Below are 26,979 nucleotides of genomic sequence, written 5' to 3' on the forward strand. Positions count from 1 at the left end.
TTAGCAGTCACTGAGGGGTTCTGTGCCCCCCATATAAAGGCACAAGGCTGCAGGCTGAGTTATACAGGGAACTCTGAGTATCACTCATGTATTATAAGGGATAATGTACCCCCTACTGTAAATGATAAGGATATTAGCAGTCACTGAGGGGTTCTGTGCCCATATAAAGGCACAAGGCTGCAGGCTGAGTTATACAGGGAACTCTGAGTATCACTCATGTATTATAAGGGATAATGTACCCCCTACTGTAAATGATAAGGATATTAGCAGTCACTGAGGGGTTCTGTGCCCCCCATATAAAGGCACAAGGCTGCAGGCTGAGTTATACAGGGAACTCTGAGTATCACTCATGTGCTATAAGGGATAATGTACCCCCTACTGTAAATGATAAGGATATTAGCAGTCACTGAGGGGTTCTGTGCCCCCCATATAAAGGCACAAGGCTGCAGGCTGAGTTATACAGGGAACTCTGAGTATCACTCATGTATTATAAGGGATAATGTACCCCCTACTGTAAATGATAAGGATATTAGCAGTCACTGAGGGGTTCTGTGCCCATATAGTCACAAGACACAAATCTGACGCCTTGTTATTATCCTTACATAATACTTTGCCTCACACAGACACACATTCCTCACACAAACAAACATTCCTCACAATTCTCACACAGACACACAGATAAGCTAGGGAAAGTGACGTCACTAAGTGTGCTGGGGCCACGCCCTCCCTGCCCAGACATGGGCAATGGATTGCCGTTCCCCGGATGCCAGGAAGCAAAGCGGCCCAGACGCGCACTCTGGCGGTGATTGCTTGTGCCTGTTCTGTTGTGTGGCGGGCTTGGGGCTGCACGCTGTTCCAGTGGGAGCCGGAGTGTCCCTGTGTGTAGGAGCCGCTCCTCCCTGCAGCCATGGCCGAGGCCTCGGAGAAACTTTATCGGGCTGAGTACGCCAAGAGCGGCCGCGCCTCCTGTAAGAAATGCGGAGACAACATCGCCAAGGAGTCCCTGCGGCTTGCCCTCATGGTGCAGGTAGGGGCCCGGCTGGGCTGCAGCATTATTGCCTATGGGGGGGCTAGTGTGGCTCATACAGTATGGGCCATTATTGCCTATGGGGGGGCTAGTGTGGCTCATACAGTATGGGCCATTATTGCCTATGGGGGGCTAGTGTGGCTCATACAGTATGGGCCATTATTGCCTATGGGGAGGCTAGTGTGGCTCATACAGCATGGGCCATTATTGCCTATGGGGAGGCTAGTGTGGCTCATACAGTATGGGCCATTATTGCCTATGGGGGGGCTAGTGTGGCTCATACAGTATGGGCCATTATTGCCTATGGGGGGGCTAGTGTGGCTCATACAGTATGGGCCATTATTGCCTATGGGGGGCTAGTGTGGCTCATACAGTATGGGCCATTATTGCCTATGGGGAGGCTAGTGTGGCTCATACAGCATGGGCCATTATTGCCTATGGGGGGGGCTAGTGTGGCTCATACAGTATGGGCCATTATTGCCTATGGGGGGCTAGTGTGGCTCATACAGTATGGGCCATTATTGCCTATGGGGAGGCTAGTGTGGCTCATACAGTATGGGCCATTATTGCCTATGGGGGGCTAGTGTGGCTCATACAGTATGGGCCATTATTGCCTATGGGGGGCTAGTGTGGCTCATACAGCATGGGCCATTATTGCCTATGGGGAGGCTAGTGTGGCTCATACAGTATGGGCCATTATTGCCTATGGGGAGGCTAGTGTGGCTCATACAGCATGGGCAGTTTGTAAGTTATTAGCCCTGGGCTAATTGCCCTAGTAATGGGGTATAGGAAAGTGCCCCCTCCAGCCCAGTGGGTTATTATTGTGAATACGGGTCCTAAGGTGGGGTGTCATGGAAGGTTATTGCCCCAGGTTAAGGTATGTTGTGAAAGCCAATGGATAACATGCTCTAGGTAAGTGCCCCAGCTGGGGTACTTTTGAGTTCAGGTATAGGGCAGTAATGAGTTGTAGGGGGGCTTGTTGCCCCTGAATGGGGACTGTTGTCAAACGGTAGGTTTGTGATGTATAGTAGGTAATTGCCCCAGTGATGGGCTGTTATTGCCCTGTGTTGGGGTATTCTGTTGGCAAGCCAGGGAAGTTAAGGGAAAGAACCAGGGCAAATTGTTGGTCTTTCTCCCAGAATGGGGTAACATGGTACCAATACTGGGAATAAGAAGGCGGATCCTATATACAGTTTGTTTCTGTATCTGCCCAAACCCCTCCCCCAGGGAGAAGCCAGGGCAATTCTGGATGTTTACACACCCACCGTAGAGCTGCACAGCAAGAGGAATATTTGCCCCGTGTTCCCAGAGGCTGCCATTGGCCTGTATTTACAAGACTTTACAGTGCCGGGGGCCCATTGTAAGGCTATATACATACCGAGCAGCTCAGAACCCAGGGGGGAGCCGGGGCAATTGTCTCTACTAGATAACAAAGGCTGGTGTCACACTGGGCACTTTATTAGCCCCTGTGGCTCTGCAGCACCCACCCCCTTCCTTCATGATTACTGTGCTGAACTGAGACTAACTAGGTAGTATCAGTAAGGGATTTCCAGCTGAGTCCTATCTACATACAAATATACGGAGAAGGAATGTTCTGGGCACACAAAATGATGCCCTCCATACTGTACTGTCTAAGGGAAACACTATGGCACCCCCTACCCATATGTATAAATACAAATATACAGAGAAGGAATGTTCTGGGCACACAATAAGCTGTACCCCCATACTGTACTGTCTAAGGGAAACACTATGGCACCCCCTACCCATATGTATAAATACAAATATACAGAGAAGGAATGTTCTGGGCACACAATAAGCTGTACCCCCATACTGTACTGTCTAAGGGAAACACTATGGCACCCCCTACCCATATGTATAAATACAAATATACAGAGAAGGAATGTTCTGGGCACGCAATAAGCTGTACCCCCATACTGGTCAGCCAGTGCCCCCCCACATACATGCCAGGTGATGGTGGGGAGACCAGACTAAAGTGATCTCATCTGATTGCATTGGATTTGATCAGCAGTGATGTACATACACTGAAGCACAGTTCTAGGCATCAGTCCAGATAAACAGTTTTGCTTTGGTCTTTATTCAAGACCCCCTCTTTCTCTGTGTATGGGAATTGTATCTATTTTGGCTGAAGTTAATGCACCCGAGTAAGAAAAATTCAGTAAGTGGCCTTGTGCTTTGTTTTGCAGTCTGGAACATCGAACTTTGCTTTTAATATACAGGGATGGGATCAGTTATCTGAAAACCCAGAAAGCTCCAAATTACGGAAAGACTATATCCCATACTCAATTTTATTCAAATAATTCAGATTTTTAAAATTGATTTCCGGTTTCTCCTTAATAATAAAACAGTACCTGTACTTGATCCCAACTAAGATATAATTACCCCTTATTGGGGCAGAACAGCCCTATTGGGTTTATTTAATGGTTAAATGATTCCCTTTTCTCTGTAATAATAAAACAGTACCTGTACTTGATCCCAACTAAGATATAATTACCCCTTATTGGGGGCAGAACAGTTCTATTGGGTTTATTTCTTGTGTTAGCAGGTTTAGTAGAAATCCAAAGTATGGAAAGACCCCTTATCTGGAATACCCTAGGTCCCGAGCATTCTGGATAATGGGTCCTATACCTGTATATGTTGGTGCAGTGTTGCCGATTGCTTGAGTGACCCTAATTCCCTGTTTCCCCCCCAGTCCCCAATGTTCGATGGCAAAGTGCCACACTGGCACCACTACTCCTGTTTCTGGAAACGCGCCCGGGTCTTATCCCATGGGGATATTGATGGTTTCACTGAGCTCCGATGGGACGATCAGGAAAAAATCAAGAAAGCCATTGAAACCGGAGGGGCTTCTGCAGGTACCTTTCCGCCACTTTGCTTGTTGTTAGACGTGTCTGTGCCGTGGCCCATTGAAACAAATACATTTTTTTAGCTGCCCCAGTGAGTTTACAATCTAAGGTCCCTATCACATTCCCATTAGTTCCTGCCCCAGTGAGCTTACAATCTAAGGTCCCTATCACATTCCCATCAGTCCCTGCCCCAGTGGAGCTTACCATCTAAGGTCCCTATCACATTCCCATTAGTTCCTGCCTCAGTGGAGCTTACAATCTAAGGTCCCTATCAAATTTCCATTAGTTCCTGCCCCAGTGAGCTTACAATCTAGGGTCCCTATCACATTCCCAACAGTCCCTGCCCCAGTGAGCTTACAATCTAAGGCCCCTATCATATTCCCATCAGTCCCTGCCCCAGTGAGCTTACAATCTAAGGCCCCTATCATATTCCCATCAGTCCCTGCCCCAGTGAGCTTACAATCTAAGGCCCCTATCATATTCCCATCAGTCCCTGCCCCAGTGAGCTTACAATCTAAGGTCCCTATCACATTCCCATTAGTTCCTGCCCCAGTGAGCTTACAATCCAAGGTCCCTATCACATTCCCATTAGTCCCTGCCCCAGTGGAGCTTACAATCCAAGGTCCCTATCACATTTCCATCAGTCCCTGCCCCAGTGAGCTTACAATCTAGGGTCCCTATCACATTCCCATCAGTCCCTGCCCCAGTGAGCTTACAATCTAAGGTCCCTATCACATTCCCATCAGTCCCTGCCCCAGTGAGCTTACAATCTAAGGTCCCTATCACATTCCCATCAGTCCCTGCCCCAGTGAGCTTACAATCTAAGGTCCCTATCACATTCCCACAGAGTAGGAGCAGTTTTAGCAGGAGCCAATTAACCTGCCTGTACTTTATAGGTTCAGCAGCTCCTGACATTTGTAGAGGGGTATGTAATTGGTAGGGAGGTTGTGATTAATCTGCTTGTGCTTTGTTTTGGCAGGGGCCGGAGGGGATGCCAAGGGAGGCAAAGGGGAGATGACGCTGAATGATTTTGCAGTAGAATATGCAAAGTCTAACAGAAGCACCTGCAAAGGCTGTGAGAAGAAAATAGAAAAGGTGAGGGGAAACCAAGTAACTGGGTGTTTAGCTGCAAAGCTGTCACTGGGAACCTGTTGTGCTGCTATAAATTTTTGTGTCACTAAGGCACACTATGCAGCAGGCTTTTCATTAGATAAATCACATGACAAAGAAATAGTACTTTTAATTGCAATTACAAACTTTAAGGGTGAAGACACACAGAGCTACTAGCAGCTACTTGCCATGGCTACTAAAACAGACATTGCTGATTGTTTACTGATAACTGTCTCTACGTGTGTTTAAGCAGAGACGATTCTCAGTATTGGATATGGCAGGGGATTTTTTGGTGTTTAGTAGCTGTGTGTCTTCACCCTAAAGGTGACATGAGGCTGATTATATTATCTGCACTGCTGGTTCCGACTCCCAAAAGAATGTAGCAGCAGTTTGCTGGTTATCAGATTTGGACGAGAACGGACTTCTGGTACATTACAATTACAACACTGTGGGGCAGTAATGACCATTGGGTTCATCTGTTTTCCTTTTTGCCAGAGCCGGTACATATATACATACATATATATATATATATTCTATATAATTAGGGCTGTCAGCCCACACAGACTGTTGATCAAACTATCTTAACTTTTAGTATATTGTTGAGTTATTCCGAAACAATTTGTAACTGGTCTTCATTTTTTATTTGTTTTTGAAATATTTAGCTTTTAATTCAGCAGCTCTTTAGTTTGGATTTTCAGCAGGTTGTTAGGGTTCAACTTACCCTAGCAACCAGGCAGTAGTTTGAACAAGAAACTGAAATATGAAAAGAAGTGACTAGAAAGATAAGTTATAAAGTAACAATAACAGTGAAATTGAAGCCAGAGCAATAGTTTTATTGGCTGGCTGGTGTCAACGACCCCCTTTTTGAAAGCTGGAAAAGTCAGAAGAGGAAAGAAAATAATTCAAAAATGTTGCCCCTCATCTCTTCTGACTTTTACTTTTACTCTCTCTAGGGGCAGATCAGAATATCCAAGAAGATGGTGGATGTGGAGCGGCCCCAGCTGGGAATGATCGACCGGTGGTATCACTCAGACTGCTTTGTGAGCTGCAGGGAGGAGCTGGGCTTTCTCCCCTCCTACAGCGCCAGCCAGCTCAAGGCTTTCTCCATTCTAAAAGCTGAGGACAAAGATGCCCTGAAGGCAATGCTTCCCGCTGTAAAGAATGAAGGGTATGTATGGGCAGTGAGTGTGTGTGTGTATATAAATATATATATCTGTAAATTATATCCTTATAAATGGTGCTTAGTGATGTCATCAGTTATAATCAGAGCTTAGTGATGTAATTTCTGTCACGACTCGCTAAAACTTGTATATTATCATAAATAAAATACCGCCTGTTGTAAAATATCAGGATATTAGAAGTCACCTTGGAGTATATATCTGTCATGGAACTCCTCAGGGACTTATAATATCCCTATATGTTAAAATAGGGGGAACTTTATTCACTATATATTATAAGGAACTCCTCGGGGGCTTATAATATCCCTATATGTTACAATAGGGGGCACTTTATTCGCTATATTATAAGGAACTCCTCGGGGGTTTATAATATCCCTATATGTTACAATAGGGGGCACATTATTCACTATATATTATAAGGAACTCCTCGGGGGCTTATAATATCCCTATATGTTACAATAGGGGGCACATTTTTCACTATATATTATAAGGAACTCCTCGGGGGCTTATAATATCCCTATATTTTACAGTAGGGGGCACTTTATTCACTGTATATTATAAGGAACTCCTCGGGGGCTTATAATATCCCTATATGTTACAATAGGGGGCACATTTTTCACTATATATTATAAGGAACTCCTCGGGGGCTTATAATATCCCTATATTTTACAGTAGGGGGCACTTTATTCACTATATATTATAAGGAACCCCTCGGGGGCTTATAATATCCCTATATGTTACAATAGGGGGTACTTTATTCACTATATATTGTAAGGAACTCCTCAGGGGCTTATAATATCCCTTTATGTTACAATAGGGGGCACTTTATTCACTATATATTATAAGGAACTCCTCGGGGGCTTATAATATCCCTATATGTTACAATAGGGGGCACTTTATTCACTATATATTATAAGGAATTCCACGGGGGCTTATAATATCCCTATATGTTACAATAGGGGGCACTTTATTCACTATATATTATAAGGAACTCCTCGGGGGCTTATAATATCCCTATATTTTACAGTAGGGGGTACTTTATTATTTTGGTTTAAAAAACCCAACCTACTGTTCTTCAGTTGATTCTTCCGATTCTTTTTCTTATTCTTGGCACCCCCCATTTTCTAAACGCTACTCCTACAGTTTTAGGGGTACAACACCCATTCTCCACACTTCTTCATCCTATAGCGGAGAAGGTTGCTGAGCTTTTCTAAGAGATCCCGCCCCCGTCTTTTTGTGGTGCTGCCCCGAACACCCCAACTGGATGACCCAATCTGGAAGGAGCCAATAGCCAATCAAATTTCCCCAATCAAATTTCCCCAATCAAATTTCCCCAATCAAATTTCCCCAATCAAATTTCCCCAATTAAATTTCACCAATTGACTTTAATGGGGAAATTTAAACTGCTTTTATAGCTTTGAGGCTACACTCGCCAAACTTGAATCGCATAGTCATGGGGTCAGCCTGAATGAAAATATTGTATTTGTTGGATGCCCAAAAGTGGGTGGAGCTATGAACAGCCAACAGAGGAAATTCAACCTGCTGCCATTCTCACAGTAATAACACCAAGGTCCCCAAACTTTGCAGAGTTAGGCACCAGGTAACTGCAGTTCCAGGTTAGAAAAAGCGGGCGGAGCCACCAACCGCCAATCAGATGTCACTCATTGACTTTCAGTGAGGAAATTTAAATTGCTGCCATTCAGACACTATTAAAACCAGGGTCTTGCTATAGACCAGTGGTTTTTAATATATAACTGTGGTCTATGGTTAGAAAAACTGGGTGGGACCAACAACAGCCAATCAGATTTCAGTGACTTCACGTTTTTCAAACCAACATGAAGTTTGTTCCCAAATGTCCCTTTCTAGTTCTCTATATATTATATATGGAAACAGTGTGGCAGCTCCTACCATAAAATGTTCTGGCCACCCAATAAGCTATTTTTACCCTTCGATATATCTGCTCGATAGACTAAAGGTCCCCATACACGGGCAGATCCGCTCGCTTGGCGACATGTCGCCAAGTGAGCAGATCTTCTCCCGATGTCCCCACCTACGGGTGGGTGGTATTGGGAGAATACAGGATAATTCAATCGTTTGGCCCTAGGTCCAAACGATCGAATTATAACGACGGGCATAGCAAAAGTCGGCGAGCCGATGCGGTCCCTGATCCGACTAGATTTTCTAACCTGCCCGATTTCAGGCCAGATATCGGTCAGGCCCATACACGGGCCGATTAGCTGCCGAATCGGTCTAAGGGACCCATATCGGCACCTAGAATCGGCCCGTGTATGGGGACCTTAAGGGACCTGTTTATTACAGCGTGCAAGCCAACATCACATCATCAGATCTTTGCTTTTGTTTTCTATCTTGTTGGTGACCTTTCAGATCTAATTGCTGAATAGTTGCTATGGGTAACATCACCGGTGATATTGGCTTACACACTATAATAAATATGCCCCAAAGGCTGCTCCAGTTCATTGCACTGCTGGTGTTACGGTGTTGTCTCTGCAGCACATAATCGCCTTGAGCTTGTCCCTAAAGGATTTCAGCTTATAAGCGTATAGGATTGGGTTGAGGGCTGAGTTTGCATGGGATAATATGATCCCTGTATCCACAATGACTTGGGGGATCGAGCATTGCGAGCAGAGCAGGATCAGACCATTTACAACATGTAGGGGGGCCCAGCACAGGACAAATAGGAAAATGACGGTGAAGAGGGAAGTGGCAGTTTTGATCTCCCTCTTAATACCCGTTTCTTGCCTGCTATCGGCGTTCTCTGGAGTCGCTCCGGCATCGGTAAGGTTAATATGCTTTCTCGCCACTGAAAAGATACGTGCGTAGATCAGCAGCATTGATACGAGGGGCAGGATGAAGAAGGTGAACGTAAAGAAGTAGAATATGTAAGTCATGTCTATGACTTGGGTGAAAAGGCAGTAAGGGCTTTGAGGTGTTTTGTGCCAGCCCATTAACGGCAGTAGCCCACTTAGCACCGCTAGAAGCCACGCCATAATGATGCATATGAGCGCGTTCCTCGGGGTCATAATGCTTCTGTACCGAAGAGGGTTCAATATGGCCACGTATCGATCCACCGCGATGGATAAGAGGCACAGGGTGGAGCATATGATGAGCATGATTAGGATACTGAGCATCAGGACGCACAGTTCGAGGTTATTGTGCGGGTACCCAATGCTGGTCAGGATGGCACAGGGGATGGCAATTGCACCGACACCCACATCCGCCACAGACAGGGACGTTAAGAAGTAGTTGGTCACTGTCCTGAGCTTTTTGTCGTGCATCACCGCCATGCACACCAAGAGGTTTCCCAGGGTGGCAGTTACTGCAATAACCATCTCTGCTACGGTATAGGGTACATTCAGGCTAAAGATATCGCTCCAGTCCATGCCACTTGCGTAGGGGGTAACCCCAGTACTCTCATTCATGGTTATTAACGTTGGTTCCAGTGATTGGCTGTGGGAAAAGAACATTGCAACAAATATTACAGGAGATTTTATATACTGGTGACCTGTGGATCCAATTCCCTATAAATAGTGATATTTGTGTTTTGGGCTCTTATCCCTTACTGAGCTGTAGTGTGTGCAGTGATTCATAGAACTGGGGGAAGTGGACATTACTTTACTGCTGCGCTGCAAGTTGGAGTGATATCCCCCCTCCCCTCACCCCCAGCAGCCGATCAGCAGAACAATGGGAAGGGAGCAAGATAGCAGCTCCCAGTAGGTATCAGAATAGCACTCAATAGTAAGAAATCCAAGTCCGGCTTGGGACTCCTCCAGTTACATGGGAGTAGGAGAAACAATAGGTTAGCTGAAAGCAGTTCTAATGTGTAGCGCTGGCTGAAAGCTCAGACTCAGGCACAAAGCTACAAATACATTTGTTGGTTCAAGAATTAAAGGTTAAATGGCAGAGGGAATTATTTGCTGTGTAACAGTGTCATTTAGAGATAAAAAGTGCCCCATAAATATCACAACAGAATCCCTTTAAAGACCAGTAAACACCAATAACTGTAGTGCATATATAATGGGCTAATACTGTCATGAAATGCTCTGTCCATTGGCTAAAGGGGTAGTTCACCTTTTTATTCTCTTTTTGTATGATGTAGACAATGATATTCTAAGACAATTTGCAACTGGTTTTTGTTTTTATTTTTTGTTCAGCAGCTCGTCAGTTTGGAATTTGAGCTGCCATCTGGTTGCTAGGACCTTGTTTACCTTAGCAACCAGACAGTGGTTTGAAAGGGAGACTGGAAAATGAATAGGGGAGGCCCTGAATAAAAAGATAAGGAATAAAAAGTAACAATTATAATAAAACCGTAGCCTCACAGAGCAATAGGTTCTTAGCTGCCAGGGTCAGTGACCCCCATTTGAAAGCTGGAAACATGTAGAAGAGAGAGGAAAATAATAAAAAAAAAAACTATAAAAATAAATAATGAAGACCAGTTGCAAAGTTGCTAGGAATAGGGGATTCTATGACATATTAAAAGTAACCCAGCCATTTAATACCCTTCTAGTACTGGTACATGAGCTGCAGTTCTGAGACCCCTTGTTTGGTGCCGCTATATAAATAAACAATAATGATCCTGTCACTAATGAGTAAATTACTTACAGGGTTATCCGGCGTTGGTGCCTGGTATCTGGCTCAGTCGGGCAGGCTGTGAGCCAAGGGAAGTTGGCGCGTCTATAACTTATAATTTGCCCTCTTGGCATAATGATGTTAGCGCTATCCCTCCCCTTATATACCCAGCCCCCAGCCCTAGGGTGCAGCCGCACAGCTGTTGTTGTGTTCACACCATGAAGGTGTTAAAAACAAATTTCATTAATTACCATCTTAATTAGTTCAATCAAGAGACTAATATTCTCCCCTGGCTCTCAAATACAAACAAATATAGCTTTTCCCATGGAGGGAAACACGGGGAATTAAGCATAATTAGTTATGGAGCTGCTGTTAGAGACTGAAGGTGCGACAGAACCACTTCATAGGAATCACTGTTTGTTTCATGGTAATGGCACTCATATTTATTTATTTGAAAGGTTCCCATTTTACTTTTTACAAAACAAACTCAAATAAAAAGAAAAAACAGATAAACGTGTGTTGCATCAAATTGTTAGGGTGTATATAAAGTTATATTTAATGTTTAGTTTTCAGGTAGAGATACCTTGGGGTTGGCATCTAGCCCTGCTTCCCCCGTTTCCCAAATTTCCCAGGTGTACCCCGAGCATTATTTGTCATTGTTGGACAATTTTAATGTCTGATGAGACCAAGGTTGAGCTGTTTGGCCATTATTCCAAGGTATGTTTGGTGCAAAAATAACACAGCATGTTACTGTTCCCCTGAATCAGTAGTACTGGCAGATACATTAGATAGGTACAAGGAAGGGGAGTTACAGGGGGAGCTGGGAAGTTGTGGGAACCCCCCCCCCCCTGAATCAGTGGTACTGGCAGATACATTAGATAGGTACAAGGAAGGGGAGTTACAGGGGGAGCTGGGAAGTTGTGGGAACCCCCCCCCCCCCCTGAATCAGTGGTACTGGCAGATACATTAGATAGGTACAAGGAAGGGGAGTTACAGGGGGAGCTGGGAAGTTGTAGGATCCCCCCCCCCCTGAATCAGTGGTACTGGCAGATACATTAGATAGGTACAAGGAAGGGGAGTTACAGGGGGAGCTGGGAAGTTGTGGGATCCCCCCCCCCCCCTGAATCAGTGGTACTGGCAGATACATTAGATAGGTACAAGGAAGGGGAGTTACAGGGGGAGCTGGGAAGTTGTGGGATCCCCCTCCCCTGAATCAGTGGTACTGGCAGATACATTAGATAGGTACAAGGAAGGGGAGTTACAGGGGGAGCTGGGAAGTTGTGGGATCCGCCCCCCTGAATCAGTGGTACTGGCAGATACATTAGATAGGTACAAGGAAGGGGAGTTACAGGGGGAGCTGGGAAGTTGTGGGACCCCCCCCCTGAATCAGTGGTACTGGCAGATACATTAGATAGGTACAAGGAAGGGGAGTTACAGGGGGAGCTGGGAAGTTGTGGGATCCGCCCCCCTGAATCAGTGGTACTGGCAGATACATTAGATAGGTACAAGGAAGGGGAGTTACAGGGGGAGCTGGGAAGTTGTGGGATCCCCCCCGAATCAGTGGTACTGGCTGATACATTAGATAGGTACAAAGAAGGGAAGTTACAGGGGGAGCTGGGAAGTTGTGGGATCCCCCCCCCCCCCCCGAATCAGTGGTACTGGCTGATACATTGGATAGGTACAAGGAAGGGGTTGGATGGCTGTTTAGCAAGTGAGGGAATACAGGGGTATGGGAGATAGCTCTTAGTACAAGTTGATCCAGGGACTGGTCCCATTGCCATTTTGGGGTCAGGAAGGAATTTTTTCCCCCTTTGAGGCAAATTAGAGGCTTCAGATGGGGATTTTTGTCTTCTTCTGGATCAACTGGCAGGCAGGTTATAAATAGATTTATAAGACTGAACTTGATGGATTTGTGTCTTTTTTTTTTTCCAACCTATGTTACTATCATCAAGAACCCCATTCCAACAGTGAAACATGGTGGGGCTACATCATGCCCCTTTGGGGCTTCTTTTCATCAGCTAGAACTGGTACATTAGCCAAGCTGGATGGAATCATGAAAAACTCCAAGTACCAGTCTGTTTTGTCTCAAAACCTGCAAGCCTCTGCTTAGAAACTGAATATGAATAGGAACTTTACCTTTCAGCATGACCCAAAGCATCCAACTCTGCAAAGCAATGGCTTCATCAAGGGAGGATTAATGTTCTGGAATGGCCCAGCAAGAGCCTAGACCTTAATCAGATTGAATATCTATGGAGTGTATAACTAAATTTCTGGTTTCTGTTCCCTGTTTAGGAAGAGGAAGGCAGATGAGGTGGATGCAAGTTCCGCTGGAACCAAAAAGAAATTAAAGAAAGAGAAGGAAAAAGAGTCAAAGCTGGAAAAGTTGCTAAAGGTTGGTTGGAAATGTCACTGCATTAGCATGGTCTGTACCAAGCCCTGACTGGCAATCTGTGGGTTCTGGCAAATTTATCACTATTTATTGGGCTGGGGGGGCTGTTTGTGCCTCTGGGTACAGGGAATGCCAGGGGGGCTGTAAGGTGCCACAGACAGTCACTATTTATTGGGCTGGGGGGGCTGTTTGTGCCTCTGGGTACAGGGAATGCCAGGGGGGCTGTAAGGTGCCACAGACAGTCACTATTTATTGGGCTGGGGGGGCTGTTTGTGCCTCTGGGTACTGGGAATGCCAGGGGGGCTGTAAGGTGCCACAGACAGTCACTATTTATTGGGCTGGGGGGCGGCGCTGTTTGTGCCTCTGGGTACTGGGAATGCCAGGGGGGCTATAAGGTGCCACAGACAGTCACTATTTATTGGGCTGGGGGGGGGGGGGGGGGGGCTGTTTGGGCCTTTGGGTACTGGGAATGCCAGAGGGGCTGCTGTAAGGCGCCACAGACAGTCACTTTTAATTGGGCTTGGGGGGGGCTGTTTGTGCCTCTGGGTACTGGGAATGCCAGAGGGGCTGCTGTAAGGCGCCACAGACACTATTTATTGGGCTGGGGGGGGGGCTGTTTGTGCCTCTGGGAATGCCAGCGGGGCTGTAAGGTGCCACAGACAGTCACTATTTATTGGGCTGGGGGGGGGGGGGGGGCTGTTTGGGCCTTTGGGTACTGGGAATGCCAGAGGGGCTGCTGTAAGGCGCCACAGACAGTCACTTTTAATTGGGCTTGGGGGGGGGGGCTGTTTGTGCCTCTGGGTACTGGGAATGCCAGAGGGGCTGCTGTAAGGCGCCACAGACACTATTTATTGGGCTGGGGGGGGGGGCTGTTTGTGCCTCTGGGAATGCCAGGGGGGCTGTAATGTGCCACAGACAGTCACTATTTATTGGGCTGGGGGGGCTGTTTGTGCCTCTGGGTACTGGGAATGCCAGGGGGGCTCTAAGGTGCCATAGACAGTCACTATTTATTGGGCTGGGGGGGGCCTGTTTGTGCCTCTGGGTACTGGGAATGCCAGGGGGGCTGTAAGGTGCCACAGACAGTCACTATTTATTGGCCTGGGGGGGCTGTTTGGGCCTCTGTGTGCTTGGAATGCCAGGGCCTATTTTGGATCACCATTTAGTGGGTGCAGAGATTTAAGGGGAATGCTGCAATGTGTATATATGTTATATATGTTGCCCTTTGCATTGTACAGGAGCAGACAGAGCTTATTTGGCACATTAAGGATGAGCTGAAAAAAGTTTGCAGCACCAACGATTTGAAGGAGCTTCTCATCGCCAACAAACAGCAAGTGCCGTCCGGTGAGACCAACGTGAGTAACCGAATATTCTCTGCTGCTGGGTCTGCGTTGCAGGCACTGGCTATAATAAATGATTAGCCCAGTGTTTAAAGGCAAACATGCCAACGTGCATATATCAATGTAGTTTTCATATACAAGTTTTATTACATTAGCACAGCCTTATATGGAAGAATATATTTTACTCTTTGCCTACTGAAGACTGTGTAGCTCAAATACTGTGATTATTTTGTATTCACCTCTCTGTTCTGTTGCAGATTTTGGACCGGGTATCAGATGGCATGGCATTTGGAGCACTGCTTCCGTGCGAGGAGTGCAGCGGGCAGTTTGTTTTCAAGAGCGACGCTTATTATTGCACCGGGGACCTCAGCGCCTGGACAAAATGTGTTGCTAAAACACAGACTCCCAACAGAAAGGATTGGGTGACACCTAAGGTGGGTCGCATCTTTCCTTGTCGTTTTCCTACAGAAACCGTTATTGGGAAATGTCCCATTTAAGTCTTTGTTCACTAAGGAGTGTCTGTATGTTTGGATACATCTTATGGGATTTGTAGTTCAGCCTTTAGAGCAATAGTGCATGTAGAGGTTCCTGGGCAGGTTGTTACCCAGGAAATTAATAGCTAGATGGGGTCCAGACCTTTCTCATCAATGGAGAGTGGCCAGGATCGCTACATGTGCCATTGCCTTAGAGTCCTGTAACCCTGTTGAAGTTCTGCTACCTTCTTATTTATAGAGGTTCTGTTCTGGTGCCAGTAGCCCAGGCTGTTACCGCACTAACCCTTTTTCTTAATGTTCAGGAGTTCCATGAAGTCCCTTATTTGAAGAAATTTAAGTTCAAAAGACAAGACAGAGCTTTCCCGCCTTGTGCCGCTCCAACACCTATCAGCCCCCCGGCTGCCCCTAAACCAGCGCCGACTGTGGAGGAAACTGTTCCTGAAGGTAGGGGGGCAAGTTAACCACCTGTACAGTACCAATAATGACTTCACCGAGAGAGAGAGAGGTGGTAATTAGTAATATAGCGGTGGGAATCGCAGTTTGTCAGATTGCCTTTTTCTTAAAGGGGAAGTTCGCCTTTACGTTATTAAACCTGTTCGTTTTAGAATGTCCAATTAGCACTTTAAATCCCAGTCCAGGCCTGGGTCCACTTAACTTATACCGACAGTACTGGTTACTTTTTTTGACTAAGTCTTGACTGGTGTCCATTTATCCCCTCATTAGGGAAACCTTTAACCAATGCAAAGGTGCTTGTCATTGGGAAGCTGTCCAAAAACAAGGATGAGGTAAAGGCGTTGATTGAAGGACTGGGCGGCAAAGTCACCGGCTCTGCACACAAGGCCACGCTGTGCATCAGCACTAAAAGTGAGTGTTCCTCGCCTTATACACACTCTCCTTCTGTCCCCCAGAGGCATTGAGCAAACCTGTTGTTCCCACGGGAGCCTGATTTGCAACTTCCATAATATGTCTGCATTTTTATGCTGGGAGCATAATTATTGAGGTTCTAATAACGAAGCTCATATTTGTTTAAAACAGAGGAAGTTGAGAAGATGAGTAAGAAGATGGAGGATGTGAAAGCAGCCAATGTGCGTGTAGTAAGTGACGACTTCCTGAAGGAAGTGGAGTCGGGGAAGAGCGTGCAGGAATTGTTGTCCCAATACGGAATATCCTCATGGGGTGCTGAGGTCAAGCAAGAGGCCGTGCAGCCAACGGAGAAGCAGCCGTCCAGCGCCCCCGCGGCTGGGAAGAGTTCGGGCAAAGTGAAAGAAGAGAAAGGTGAGCCGAGCAAGATTCCCATTCTATCAAATAGGAAGAAGTATTGGGCTATTGGGCAATACACTGGCAAGGTAAAACATCAGTCAGGCACTTTATGGCACTGTCATTGGTGTCCTGAATCTGTGACCCGTGCCAATGTTGACTGATGGCAAAGCTTTAATCCCTGGCATGCTGCAGGCTGGAGCAGACTATTTCCTAACTATATGTTTAATGACACAGAGGTAAAACTGGTTTATATACTAATATAATTAGGCACAGGAACGCCCCCAGTCTGTGCCATAGGTATTACCCTCTATGTCCAGTTGTAAAAATATTTGAACAGTTCAAGATTAGTAGTGCAGCCTTTATTGCTCCACAACTTGCACTACATCTTCCAGCATCTCCTCCGTATCTGCCCTGCTCTAGACATGCTGTGGTTTTTAGCTCTGCAGCATCTGAATAGCAAGGCAATGGGTATATAATTAATTTAATTACACATTAATAAATCACTGCTTTGCTGTAGCATGGCCCCATTGCCTCTTCATCAAGCACGGCTGCCTGCTCATTCCAGCACAGACATCTCCAGAGACTAGGACCCCTAATAGACAATGTGTTAAATTTCCTTTATTCTTTTCAGGGAGCAACAAGTCTGAAAAGAAAATGAAATTAACTGTTAAAGGGGGAGCAGCCATTGACCCCGATTCTGGTAAGTAAACCATTCTGCCCTCAGGGCTTAATATTATTATCAGGGACTCCTTTCTTGAGAAAAAGTGTCAAGGGATAATGAGTGTTGTGCTTCTCCAGCTCTTGCAGAACTACAACTTTATTTTGCTAAGGGAATCGAAATGCTTTAAAGTGTTAGCTTCAAGGTGCAGCTCCCTTTTAAAGGAACACTGTCAGTGGAAAACTTATTTTTATTCAAAACCCATCAGTTAATAGAGCTTCTCCAGCAGAATCCTGCATTGTAATCTGTTTTTCCCATGGGGCTAGCCATATTCTTCATTTCCCAGGGTGCCACAGCCATGTGACCTGTGCTCTGATAAACTTCACTCACACTTTACTGCTGCGCTGCAAGTTGGAGTGATATCCCCCTCCCCCCAGCAGCCGATCAGCAGAACAATGGGAAGGGAGCAAGATAGCAGCTCCCAGTAGGTATCAGAATAGCACTCAATAGTAAGAAATCCAAGTCTGGCTTGGGACTCCTCCAGTTACATGGGAGTAGGAGAAACAATAGGTTAGCTGAAAGCAGTTCTAATGTGTAGCGCTGGCTGAAAGCTCAGACTCAGGCACACTTTACTGCTGCGCTGCAAGTTGGAGTGATATCCCCCCTCACCCCCAGCAGCCGATCAGCAGAACAATGGGGAGGGAGCAAGATAGCAGCTCCCAGTAGGTATCAGAATAGCACTCAATAGTAAGAAATCCAAGTCCGGCTTGGGACTCCTCCAGTTACATGGGAGTAGGAGAAACAATAGGTTAGCTGAAAGCAGTTCTAATGTGTAGCGCTGACTGAAAGCTCAGACTCAGGCACAAGGCACTGAGATGGCGCCTACACACCAATATTACAGCTACAAATACATTTGTTGGTACAAGAATAAAAGGTTAAATGGCAGAGGGGATTATTTGCTGTGTAACAGTGTCATTTAGAGATAAAAAGTACCCCATAAATATCATGACAGTATCCCATTAATATAGCCCTTACAATTCTTATGCTTTAAGTAGAAGTAAGCTTATCTCTTGCTGCACAGGCTGCCAATGGCGGGGCTAAATAACTTTAGTACTCAAGGGAAGGTCCAATGAGATTACCTGTTTTATCCGTTCCACTGACACCTTATTGTTTCCCACTGTGGATTTAGACCTGTTTGGTGGCAGGTGATGTTACACTGAGTGCTGTTGGCCCATTAGTTCCGGTGTAGTGTTAATTAGTGCAGAGTTTCTCAGCCTTGTGCCAGGGGACTTACTGCTGTGCCACACTGTAGGAATATCCTGACCTGCAAACCTGGTAGGTGTGGGCCTTTCTGTTTTCCCCAGTGTTGGGGATCTGTATTAGCTTGGCCCAGCCTATTTTTGGCCAAAAATCATCCAGATATCTATCGGGGTGGGTGGTCAACTCAGGAAAAGGTCCAGTCATTTTTTAATTTGACCCCCCTTGGGCTCTCAGTTGGAACCATGGTGGTAAAATCTTTGAAATTCATGGTAAATGCTCTTCCAACGGTAGTCAGTGGCACAGACAAGCCAACAACACTCTTGTCACTCCATTGAGAAGCCATGAAAGCGTACTGACTGGGCACAACACCACTGGTGCCATTAGCCTCATGTGCAAATAGCCTGTATGTTAAGGACACACAGAGCTACTTAGTGGCAACTACTAAACACCAGAAAATCCCCTACCATAGACAATACTGAGAATTCCCTCTGCTAAAACACACGTAGAGGCAATTATCATTAAATTATCAGCATTGTCTGTTTCTGTAGCTGCTACTAGTAGTTCTGTGTGTCTTCACCCTTAATTATTAGTGATAATAATAGTAATTTTTTTTTTTAGGGCTGGAAGATTCATGTCACGTCTTGGAAAAAGGAGGGAAGATTTTTAGTGCAACTCTGGGCCTGGTGGATATAACCAGAGGGACAAATTCTTATTATAAGCTGCAACTTATAGAGCACGACAGAAATTCCAGGTGAGTGTAACTGTGTATGGAACGTAATGTCCCAGCATATCTAGGCACCTAATGGGTGGATGTGGAATAGAGTAATTAGTCTAACTAAATAGGAGGTGAGTACAAAATATGATGGAAGGAACAAAGCAATTACCCGGGGGTCTGGATGAGGGCACAGTAGGCTCTTGTCACAGCCCTGCCTATAGATAACTCCTCACCTTCTTGGTTTTCCTGCAGGTACTGGGTGTTCCGATCCTGGGGTCGAGTGGGCACTGTAATAGGCAGTAACAAGCTAGAAGAGATGTCTTCCAAGGAAGATGCCATTGACCATTTCCTCAACCTGTATCAGGAGAAAACCGGCAATGCATGGCACTCCCCCAATTTCACCAAATATCCCAACAAGTTCTATCCTCTGGAAATAGACTATGGGCAGGTAAGTGGGGAAAAAGATTCCTCTTTGTATGGGCTATTGCAAAGTGGGATGCAGCAACTAAGCTAGCTTATTCCCCTCTACTAAACACAATTCAACAGGAACAGCCCCCTAGGTTTGCTCATAGCCTGTACAGAGAGATACTATAAAACTATGGCAGCATAGGGATTCCCCTGTCCTAAGCACAATTCAGCAGGAACAGCCCCCTAAGTTTGCTCATAGCCTGTACAGAGAGATACTATAAAACTATGACAGCATAGGGATTCCCCTGTCCTAAGCACAATTCAGCAGGAACAGCCCCCTAAGTTTGCTCATAGCCTGTACAGAGAGATACCCTAAAACTATGGCACATAGGGATTCCCCTGTACTAAGCACAATTCAGCAGGAACAGCCCCCTAAGTTTGCTCATAGCCTGTACAGAGAGATACTATAAAACTATGGCAGCATAGGGATTCCCCTGTACTAAGCACAATTCAGCAGGAACAGCCCCCTAAGTTTGCTCATACCCTGTACAGAGAGATACCATAAAACTATGGCACATAGGGATTCCCCTGTACTAAGCACAATTCAGCAGGAACAGCCCCCTAAGTTTGCTCATAGCCTGTACAGAGAAATACCATAAAACTATGGCACATAGGGATTCCCCTGCCCTGTACTAAGCACAATTCAGCAGGAACAGCCCCCTAAGTTTGCTCATAGCCTGTACAGAGAGATACCATAAAACTATGGCAGCATAGGGATTCCCCTGTACTAAGCACAATTCAGCAGAACAATCCTAATGCATCTGTGTGACTTTTCAGGAAGAAGATGTGGTGAAGAAACTCTCGGTTGGGGCCGGCACAAAATCCAAGCTTGCCCAGCCTGTCCAGGAACTGATCAAGTTAATATTTGATGTGGAGAGCATGAAGAAGGCCATGGTGGAGTTTGAGGTAATACACGGGACTGCTCCCAGACCTGACACTGTCATATATCCTCCTGCTGGCTCATATAATGAGGGGCAAAGTAACGATGCCATCCTATTTATTATAGATCGATCTCCAGAAGATGCCTTTGGGGAAGCTCAGCAAGCGGCAGATTCAGAGTGCATACTCAATACTCAATCAAGTGCAGCAGGTAAGTGTGTAGAGCTTTGTCACATGGTGTGGATTTACAGCTGGTTATGGGCAGAGCCAATCCAAATGCCCTGCTCGTTATTTGACCTTAAAGGGAAACTATACCCCCAGAATGAATACGTAACCAACAAAGAGTTTATATTATATTAAGTGGCCTATTAAAGAATCTCCCCAAACTGGAATATATATATATCAGTAAATATTGCCCTTTTACATCCTTTCCCTTGAGCCTCCATTTAGTGATGGGCTGTGTGCTCCCTCAGAGATCAGCTGACAGGAAGTGATGCAGCTCTAACTGTAACAGGAAGTAGTGTGGGAGCAAAAGGCAGAACTCTGCCCATTCATTGGCTGATGGGGCCTAGCATGTATGTGTGCCTTGGCTTGTTTGTGTGCACTGTGACTGCTATGATCCCAGGGGGGCGGCCGTTAGTACCTAAAATGGCAGTTTCCTATTTAGGATTACCCAATGGCACATACTGCTAAATAAGTATATTTATATGAAAATGGTTTATTTAGATGAGGCAGGGTTTTACATATGAACTGTATAGGCAGTATATTTTATGGAGACATTGTTTGGGGGTATAGTTAACCCCAGGAAGTATTTGATCAGATCCAGACCATCACTTTGTGCTCATCTTCTTGTACTTCAGGCCGTCTCGGAATCCTCAAGCGAAGCTCGGTTATTGGATCTCTCCAATCAGTTTTACACACTCATACCTCATGATTTTGGAATGAAGAAGCCCCCGCTGCTAAATAATCTAGAGTACATACAGGTACATCTGAAAGCTCCTGTCCCCTCCCCCCCCCCAGCCAGTGCAGCTTGTACTAAATAGCCTGTCGTGTACTTAAATGTCCCCTATTCTGTGTGGCAGGCTAAAGTGCAGATGCTGGATAATCTGCTTGACATTGAAGTTGCATACAGCCTGTTGAGAGGCGGCGCCGATGATGGAGAAAAAGATCCCATTGATGTGAAATATGAAAAGATTAAGACTGACATTAAGGTAAACGAATAATTGGGGTTTTAAATGCACAAACCATTACTTTTTCCTTTATTGTACTCACCCGGTCCTGCTGTATATCTAAATGTTCCCTCTGCCCTAGGTTGTCGATAAAGAATCGGAAGAATCTAGAATAATACGTGACTATGTGAAGAACACGCACGCCGAGACGCACAATGCCTACGATCTTGAGGTCCTCGAGGTAAGTCCACTTTGTATATTATTAACTGCAGGTTCTGACTCTTGAAACAGTGCGGCCAAAGTTATATTTCCTCCAGCTAAGACTCCATTTCCCACTATGCCTTGCATACTGCTTCACAGGCATTAGTCAGACCCAGCAGTGCAGAAAAAAGTAAGGGACGTGGATACAGCTTTCAATAGCAATTGCATTTACACACAACTTTTACACCGGTAAAAATGTGCAATAAATATATATTAAGAAGTTGCTTAGAAATAGCTTTTCTTTCATTAGGCAAAACTTTGAGTTTACTTTCCCTTTAAATGTAAGCTTCATTAACTGTGTTGAATGTGGTTATTTCTGAACATTTTCCTTTCGTCTCTCTCCTTATCTTTCATCCCAAAGATATTCAAAATCGAGCGTGAAGGTGAATATCAGCGGTATAAGCCATTCAAACAGCTACACAACCGCCAGCTGCTTTGGCACGGATCCCGAACCACAAATTTTGCAGGGATATTGTCTCAGGGTCTCCGAATTGCTCCACCGGAAGCTCCCGTTGTAAGTACTGGGTTAGAGGCAACTCTAATGTATCCTGTCAAGAGCATGGTGCTCTGGGGGCATCTAATCAGGAAGCCAGTGCTAATGACTTCGATATGCCACGCCCTCCTAAGCTTAGCCTCTCAGCAGCAGCCCACTGAGCATGTGCAGTGCCACTGACACACAAAAGGTGGCCTAACAAGATCCAGGACAGGGGAGCTCCTCCAAACAATTTTGAAGGCCTGTTACAGGGCTGCTGAACCTCTGGGCTGTGTTGTACCATGTGTGGGCTGTAAGCTCATTATATAAAAAAGGGTAGTTAAGAGTTGTCTATAGGAAATATACAGCCCTGTGTATACAAACTGCATTCTACAATCAGGTGTTAGTAAATTGTGCCAGTAACCTGTTAATAGATGTATGCACAGATGTTTGATTTTCTTAATGCAGATTTACTCACATTGTTCTGATCCTTTCTCCCCACAGACTGGCTATATGTTTGGCAAAGGTATCTATTTTGCCGATATGGTATCCAAAAGTGCCAACTATTGTAATGCAATGCCGGGTAATCCCATTGGGCTGATCTTACTGGGAGAGGTGGCCCTTGGTAACATGTAAGTAACAGCTATTATTTTCATAGCATATATATTAAATGCCATGTTTGTGATTTGTTCTGCACCACTCTAGACTGGAAGTTTAAACTGTTAGCTGGCTGGGTCACTGACCCTAGCAACCAGGCAGTGGTTGGTAAAGGGCAGCTACAAAGCTGTTTAGGTAACTACCACCTGCGGGGTACTTTCACAATGTTCACTTTTGATTTCTTGTCGTTTGTCTGTATTAGGCATGAGCTGAGAGCAGCATCACACATTACGAAACTACCCAAGGGCAAACACAGTGTCAAAGGTAAGTGGCCCTGTGTCTTAGTGCACAAATATCCATCAGGTTCCATTCTCTTGAACTGTTTAGTACAAAGGAATACCTATACTGTTATAGCTGTAAATTGTGTCTCTGTAGGTGCTATAAGCAGGGCTATATTTATGATATAGGTACCTAAGGGCCATAGGGTGCCTAAATAGAAAAAAAATGCTTATTTGCTTATCATGTAGGGGAAAGGTAAGCCAGTGAACAGTGCAGACCTGGGGGAGACTGAAACTGCAAGCTCACCAGTCATTATCACCTTCATAGAGGTTGGAGGGAAAAATGCCCGTAATTGTTTATTACACAGAATTAATGGAGATTTACCGTTATAAAAAAAACAAAAACAAACCTCAGCTACACTGATCTGAACAGAGATGTAAAGTTGCAAAAAAAACAAATACAATTACTCTTAAGGTTTTGACACTAATCAATTTATAGATTGTTTCAAGATTTACTATGTGGCTGGTCAGTCTGTTCATTAATCATTGAGCTTTTGCTACATTGTTTTAGGGTGAAGACACATGGAGCTACTTAGTAGCAGCTACTTGTCACGGCTACAAAAAAGACATTTACTGATAATTGTCTCTACGTGTGTCTTAGCAGAGGCAATTCTCAGTATTGTCTATGGCAGGGGATTTTCTGGAGTTTAGTAGCCATGAAAAAGTAGCTGCTACTAGTAGCCCAGTGTGTCTTCACCCTTGGGGGTTTGTGCTAGTACTGCAGAGAATATAATTAGTATACTAGTTAGACACTGCTTTCAGTAGGAATTACATTTACAAATAACATTGGGCCCACTGAAACCTATTAATGAATGTATATTGTAAAGTTAGAGAGAGAGTTGCTTTCATTGTGCAAAGACATTTTTTGGGTGGAGTTGCCCTTTAAACCTCCAGCAAACTAAGAACTTTACATACGGGATTGGTTCTGGCAAATAGATTCTGATACAGATTTCCCTCTTTTCTTTAGGTTTGGGTAGAACCGCGCCTGATCCCTCAGCTACTGTAAAACTGGATGGAGTGGACGTTCCTCTTGGGAAAGGAAGTGCTACAAATATCACTGACGCCAGTCTGTTATATAACGAGTATCCTTTTCTGCTGTTTGAGCTCGTCCTCTGCCTTATATTTACCTTTGTTAGACCTTTTCTACCCTACTACCCTGGTAATGCTAAATCTAATGTCCTGCTTGTACACACACAAGGGATATTCTGTACACACAAGCTGTAACTTCATACTATACTGATTGTGGGAAACAGTATGGCAGTACCCACCTGTATGTGCAAATACAAAAGTACTGAAAAGGTGTGATCTTATATGATCTACCTTTACTAAGAGAAACAATATAGCAGCTTCCATGTCTTTGTGTAACTTCAAATCTGCAATGGTTGGATACAGCCTCTGCCACAAGGAGGCAGGATTCTAGAACAGCTGCGGCACTTAAAGGGGTAGCTCACCTTTTGAGTTAACTTTTTTTTTTAATTCAGGTAGAGTTTATTGAGTGAATAATTAGTTACAATGATTGAGATATACAATAGGTAAGTAATACAACATCAGTTAGAACTTTCCAGAAGAAAAGAAGAACCGAAATGGCGTACAATCTATCCATTTTGGGTATATTGCTAATATATGCACAAGAATACAAGAGTAAGTTTATGCTCTTGCTCGTTTTGTACACTGGGAAGAGGATGCTTATCCAGCCATTGGTCCCAAATTTAATGAAATTTACTTGAACTCCCTCTTTTGAGATAAATCAGTTGTAGCCTCAGTTTATATTATGTTAAGTGGCCTATTAAAGAATCTCCCCAAACTGGAATATATATATATCAGTAAATATTGCCCTTTTATATCCTTTCCCTTGAGCCGCCATTTAGTGATGGGCTGTGTGCTCCCTCAGAGATCAGCTGACAGGAAGTGATGCAGCTCTAACTGTAACAGGAAGTAGTGTGGGAGCAAAAGGCAGAACTCTGCCCATTCATTGGCTGATGGGGCCTAGCATGTATGTGTGCCTTGGCTTGTTTGTGTGCACTGTGACTCCTATGATCCCAGGGGGCGGCCCTTAGTACATAAAATGGCAGTTACCTATTTAGGATTACCCAATGGCACATACTGCTAAATAAGTATATTGATATGAAAATGGTTTATTTAGATGAAGCAGGGTTTTACATATGAGCTGTTTATGCAGTATATTTGTATAGAGACCTACATTGTTTGGGGGGATAGTTTTCATTTTAAGTGTGTGTTTCCTTAACCACCTTCCCCCCCAGATACATTGTGTATGATGTTGCTCAGGTTAACCTGAAGTACCTGCTGAAGCTGAAGTTCAACTACAAAGACAAAGGAGGGTTGCTTTGGTGATGGCCCTGCCTGCAGAGTAGAAACGACTTAGAACTGACTTAGTGCTCTCACTTGCATTCTATTAATCCTCCCCAGGACATGCTGGCCCATCCCTGAAACTGACTCCTAAAGCCCAATGGGCAACCTGTTGGCTGTGGCCAAAATAGCGCCACCCCGTACCTCTGCCTATGCCGCTGCTGTGTGATGGAAAGGCCTATGGCTGCTGCTTGCTTTTCTGAATGCCAAGTGCACAACGAGATGACCCTGAAGGCCGCCTGTTACTGATTTTTTGAGGGCTTTTTGGAGATGCCGTCTTTACGTTCCGATTGTTCTTCCAGAATTCTTCCAGATGTTAACCCTTTATTTTCAGGTTTAATAAAAGTTAAACCGTGACACTATCAAAAGATGAATGTTTATATTCAGTACTGATAGTTGCCTTTATTTCCCCTTTAACGTGCGCTATGTGTAGGCTACACATACTGTATAGTGTTGCGCAGGGATAGCTCACTGTTATGTGACTGTTATGCTATAGGGCAAGATGTGACCGTAAGGATCAATACTGTAACCTACAGACATATCTCTGTAACGTTATCCCATAGATATGTGGATGTTCCAATAAATGCGCTCCGTCTGCCATTCTTCTCCGTCTGTCTTCTGTTGTTATTTGGGTCACTCCAGACTGGCAGCTAAACTAAATGGAAACGGTCTCTTTAAGTTCTTTCTTGAGTATTTTGTATTTATATATAGATATATTTATATATCTATATATAAATATAATATTCCAGCCTTTTTCGGCAGAATTCAGATTTGGCTGAATCCATGCTCCTGGCCAACTGAACCGAAATCCTTACAATCACGTTACTTTTTGTCACATTAACACCTTTAGCTCTTCCATAACCACAGCTTGGGAATGAGGCAGAAGGAAGTGGAACTGATGGCCAGGACTTGGGGTTTTTGGAGAAATTGTCAATAAATCAGCCTGAAACACACACACATATATATAATGAAATTGTTTTTCATACAATATGTCCCCCTTTAAAGAAGGTGCCCATCATTTATTCTTCCGTGTATCCCATTTGGAATTTCAGCAGTTATCTGGTTGCTAAGGTTCACATTTCCTTAGTAACCAGGGAGTGGTTTGAATGAGAGACTGATATTTTTATAGGGAGGACTGGAATAGAAAAATAAGTAATAAAAAGTAACCATAAAATGATAGCCTCACAGAGCAATTGTTTTTTGGCTGCCGGGGTCAGTGACCCCCACTTGAAAGTTGGAAAGAGTTAAAAGGCACGTCATTTGAAACTATAATAAATATGAAACCAATTGAGAAGTTGCTTAGAACTGGGCTTTCTAAAATGTACTAAAAGTTAACGTAAAGGTGAACAACCCTTTTAATGTGGAGAAAACTTTGCAGATTGCTTGGCCTTTGGGCCAAAGACCAGATCATAATTGCTGCCAATGACTGTCTGGGACATTCCCGCATCAATGTGCCAATGTGGTCCTCGTCCTGACTGGAAAATCATACACGCCGGATATAGGTCAGACAGGCCCATCAGCCGGCCCCATATATGGGCCAGTAAGGTGC

The 26,979-nt window shown here is 44.8% G+C and overlaps 1 protein-coding gene and 1 pseudogene across 1 annotated transcript; one reads left to right on the plus strand and one right to left on the minus strand.

Annotated features, from left to right (window-relative positions):
- Positions 1-793: 793 nt before the first annotated feature.
- parp1 (poly(ADP-ribose) polymerase 1) lies at positions 794-26,038 on the plus strand. Its single transcript, XM_031902056.1, has 23 exons — positions 794-1,027; positions 3,738-3,900; positions 4,871-4,986; positions 5,955-6,169; positions 13,059-13,158; positions 14,391-14,507; positions 14,750-14,926; positions 15,289-15,430; positions 15,710-15,850; positions 16,022-16,261; positions 16,878-16,946; positions 18,783-18,915; positions 19,132-19,327; positions 20,125-20,253; positions 20,354-20,437; positions 21,087-21,209; positions 21,309-21,437; positions 21,538-21,636; positions 22,018-22,170; positions 22,633-22,760; positions 22,988-23,049; positions 24,031-24,145; positions 25,325-26,038. Exons 1-23 carry the CDS (start codon positions 908-910, stop codon positions 25,413-25,415), a joined length of 3,042 nt encoding a protein of 1,013 aa, XP_031757916.1. The 5' UTR covers positions 794-907; the 3' UTR covers positions 25,416-26,038.
- LOC101734771 lies at positions 8,024-9,619 on the minus strand (annotated as a pseudogene).
- Positions 26,039-26,979: the final 941 nt, after the last annotated feature.

The sequence above is a fragment of the Xenopus tropicalis genome, chromosome 5 (genome assembly GCF_000004195.4).
Source record: "Xenopus tropicalis strain Nigerian chromosome 5, UCB_Xtro_10.0, whole genome shotgun sequence".
NCBI lineage: Eukaryota > Metazoa > Chordata > Amphibia > Anura > Pipidae > Xenopus > Xenopus tropicalis.

Coding starts and splice junctions, on each gene's coding strand:
- parp1 (XM_031902056.1), top strand. CDS start 908: ATGGCCGAGGCCTCGGAGAAACTTTATCGGGCTGAGTACGCCAAGAGC. Junction 4,987..5,954: donor GTGAGAAGAAAATAGAAAAG/GTGAGGGGAAAC, acceptor TACTCTCTCTAG/GGGCAGATCAGAATATCCAA. Junction 20,254..20,353: donor AGGCCATGGTGGAGTTTGAG/GTAATACACGGG, acceptor TATTTATTATAG/ATCGATCTCCAGAAGATGCC.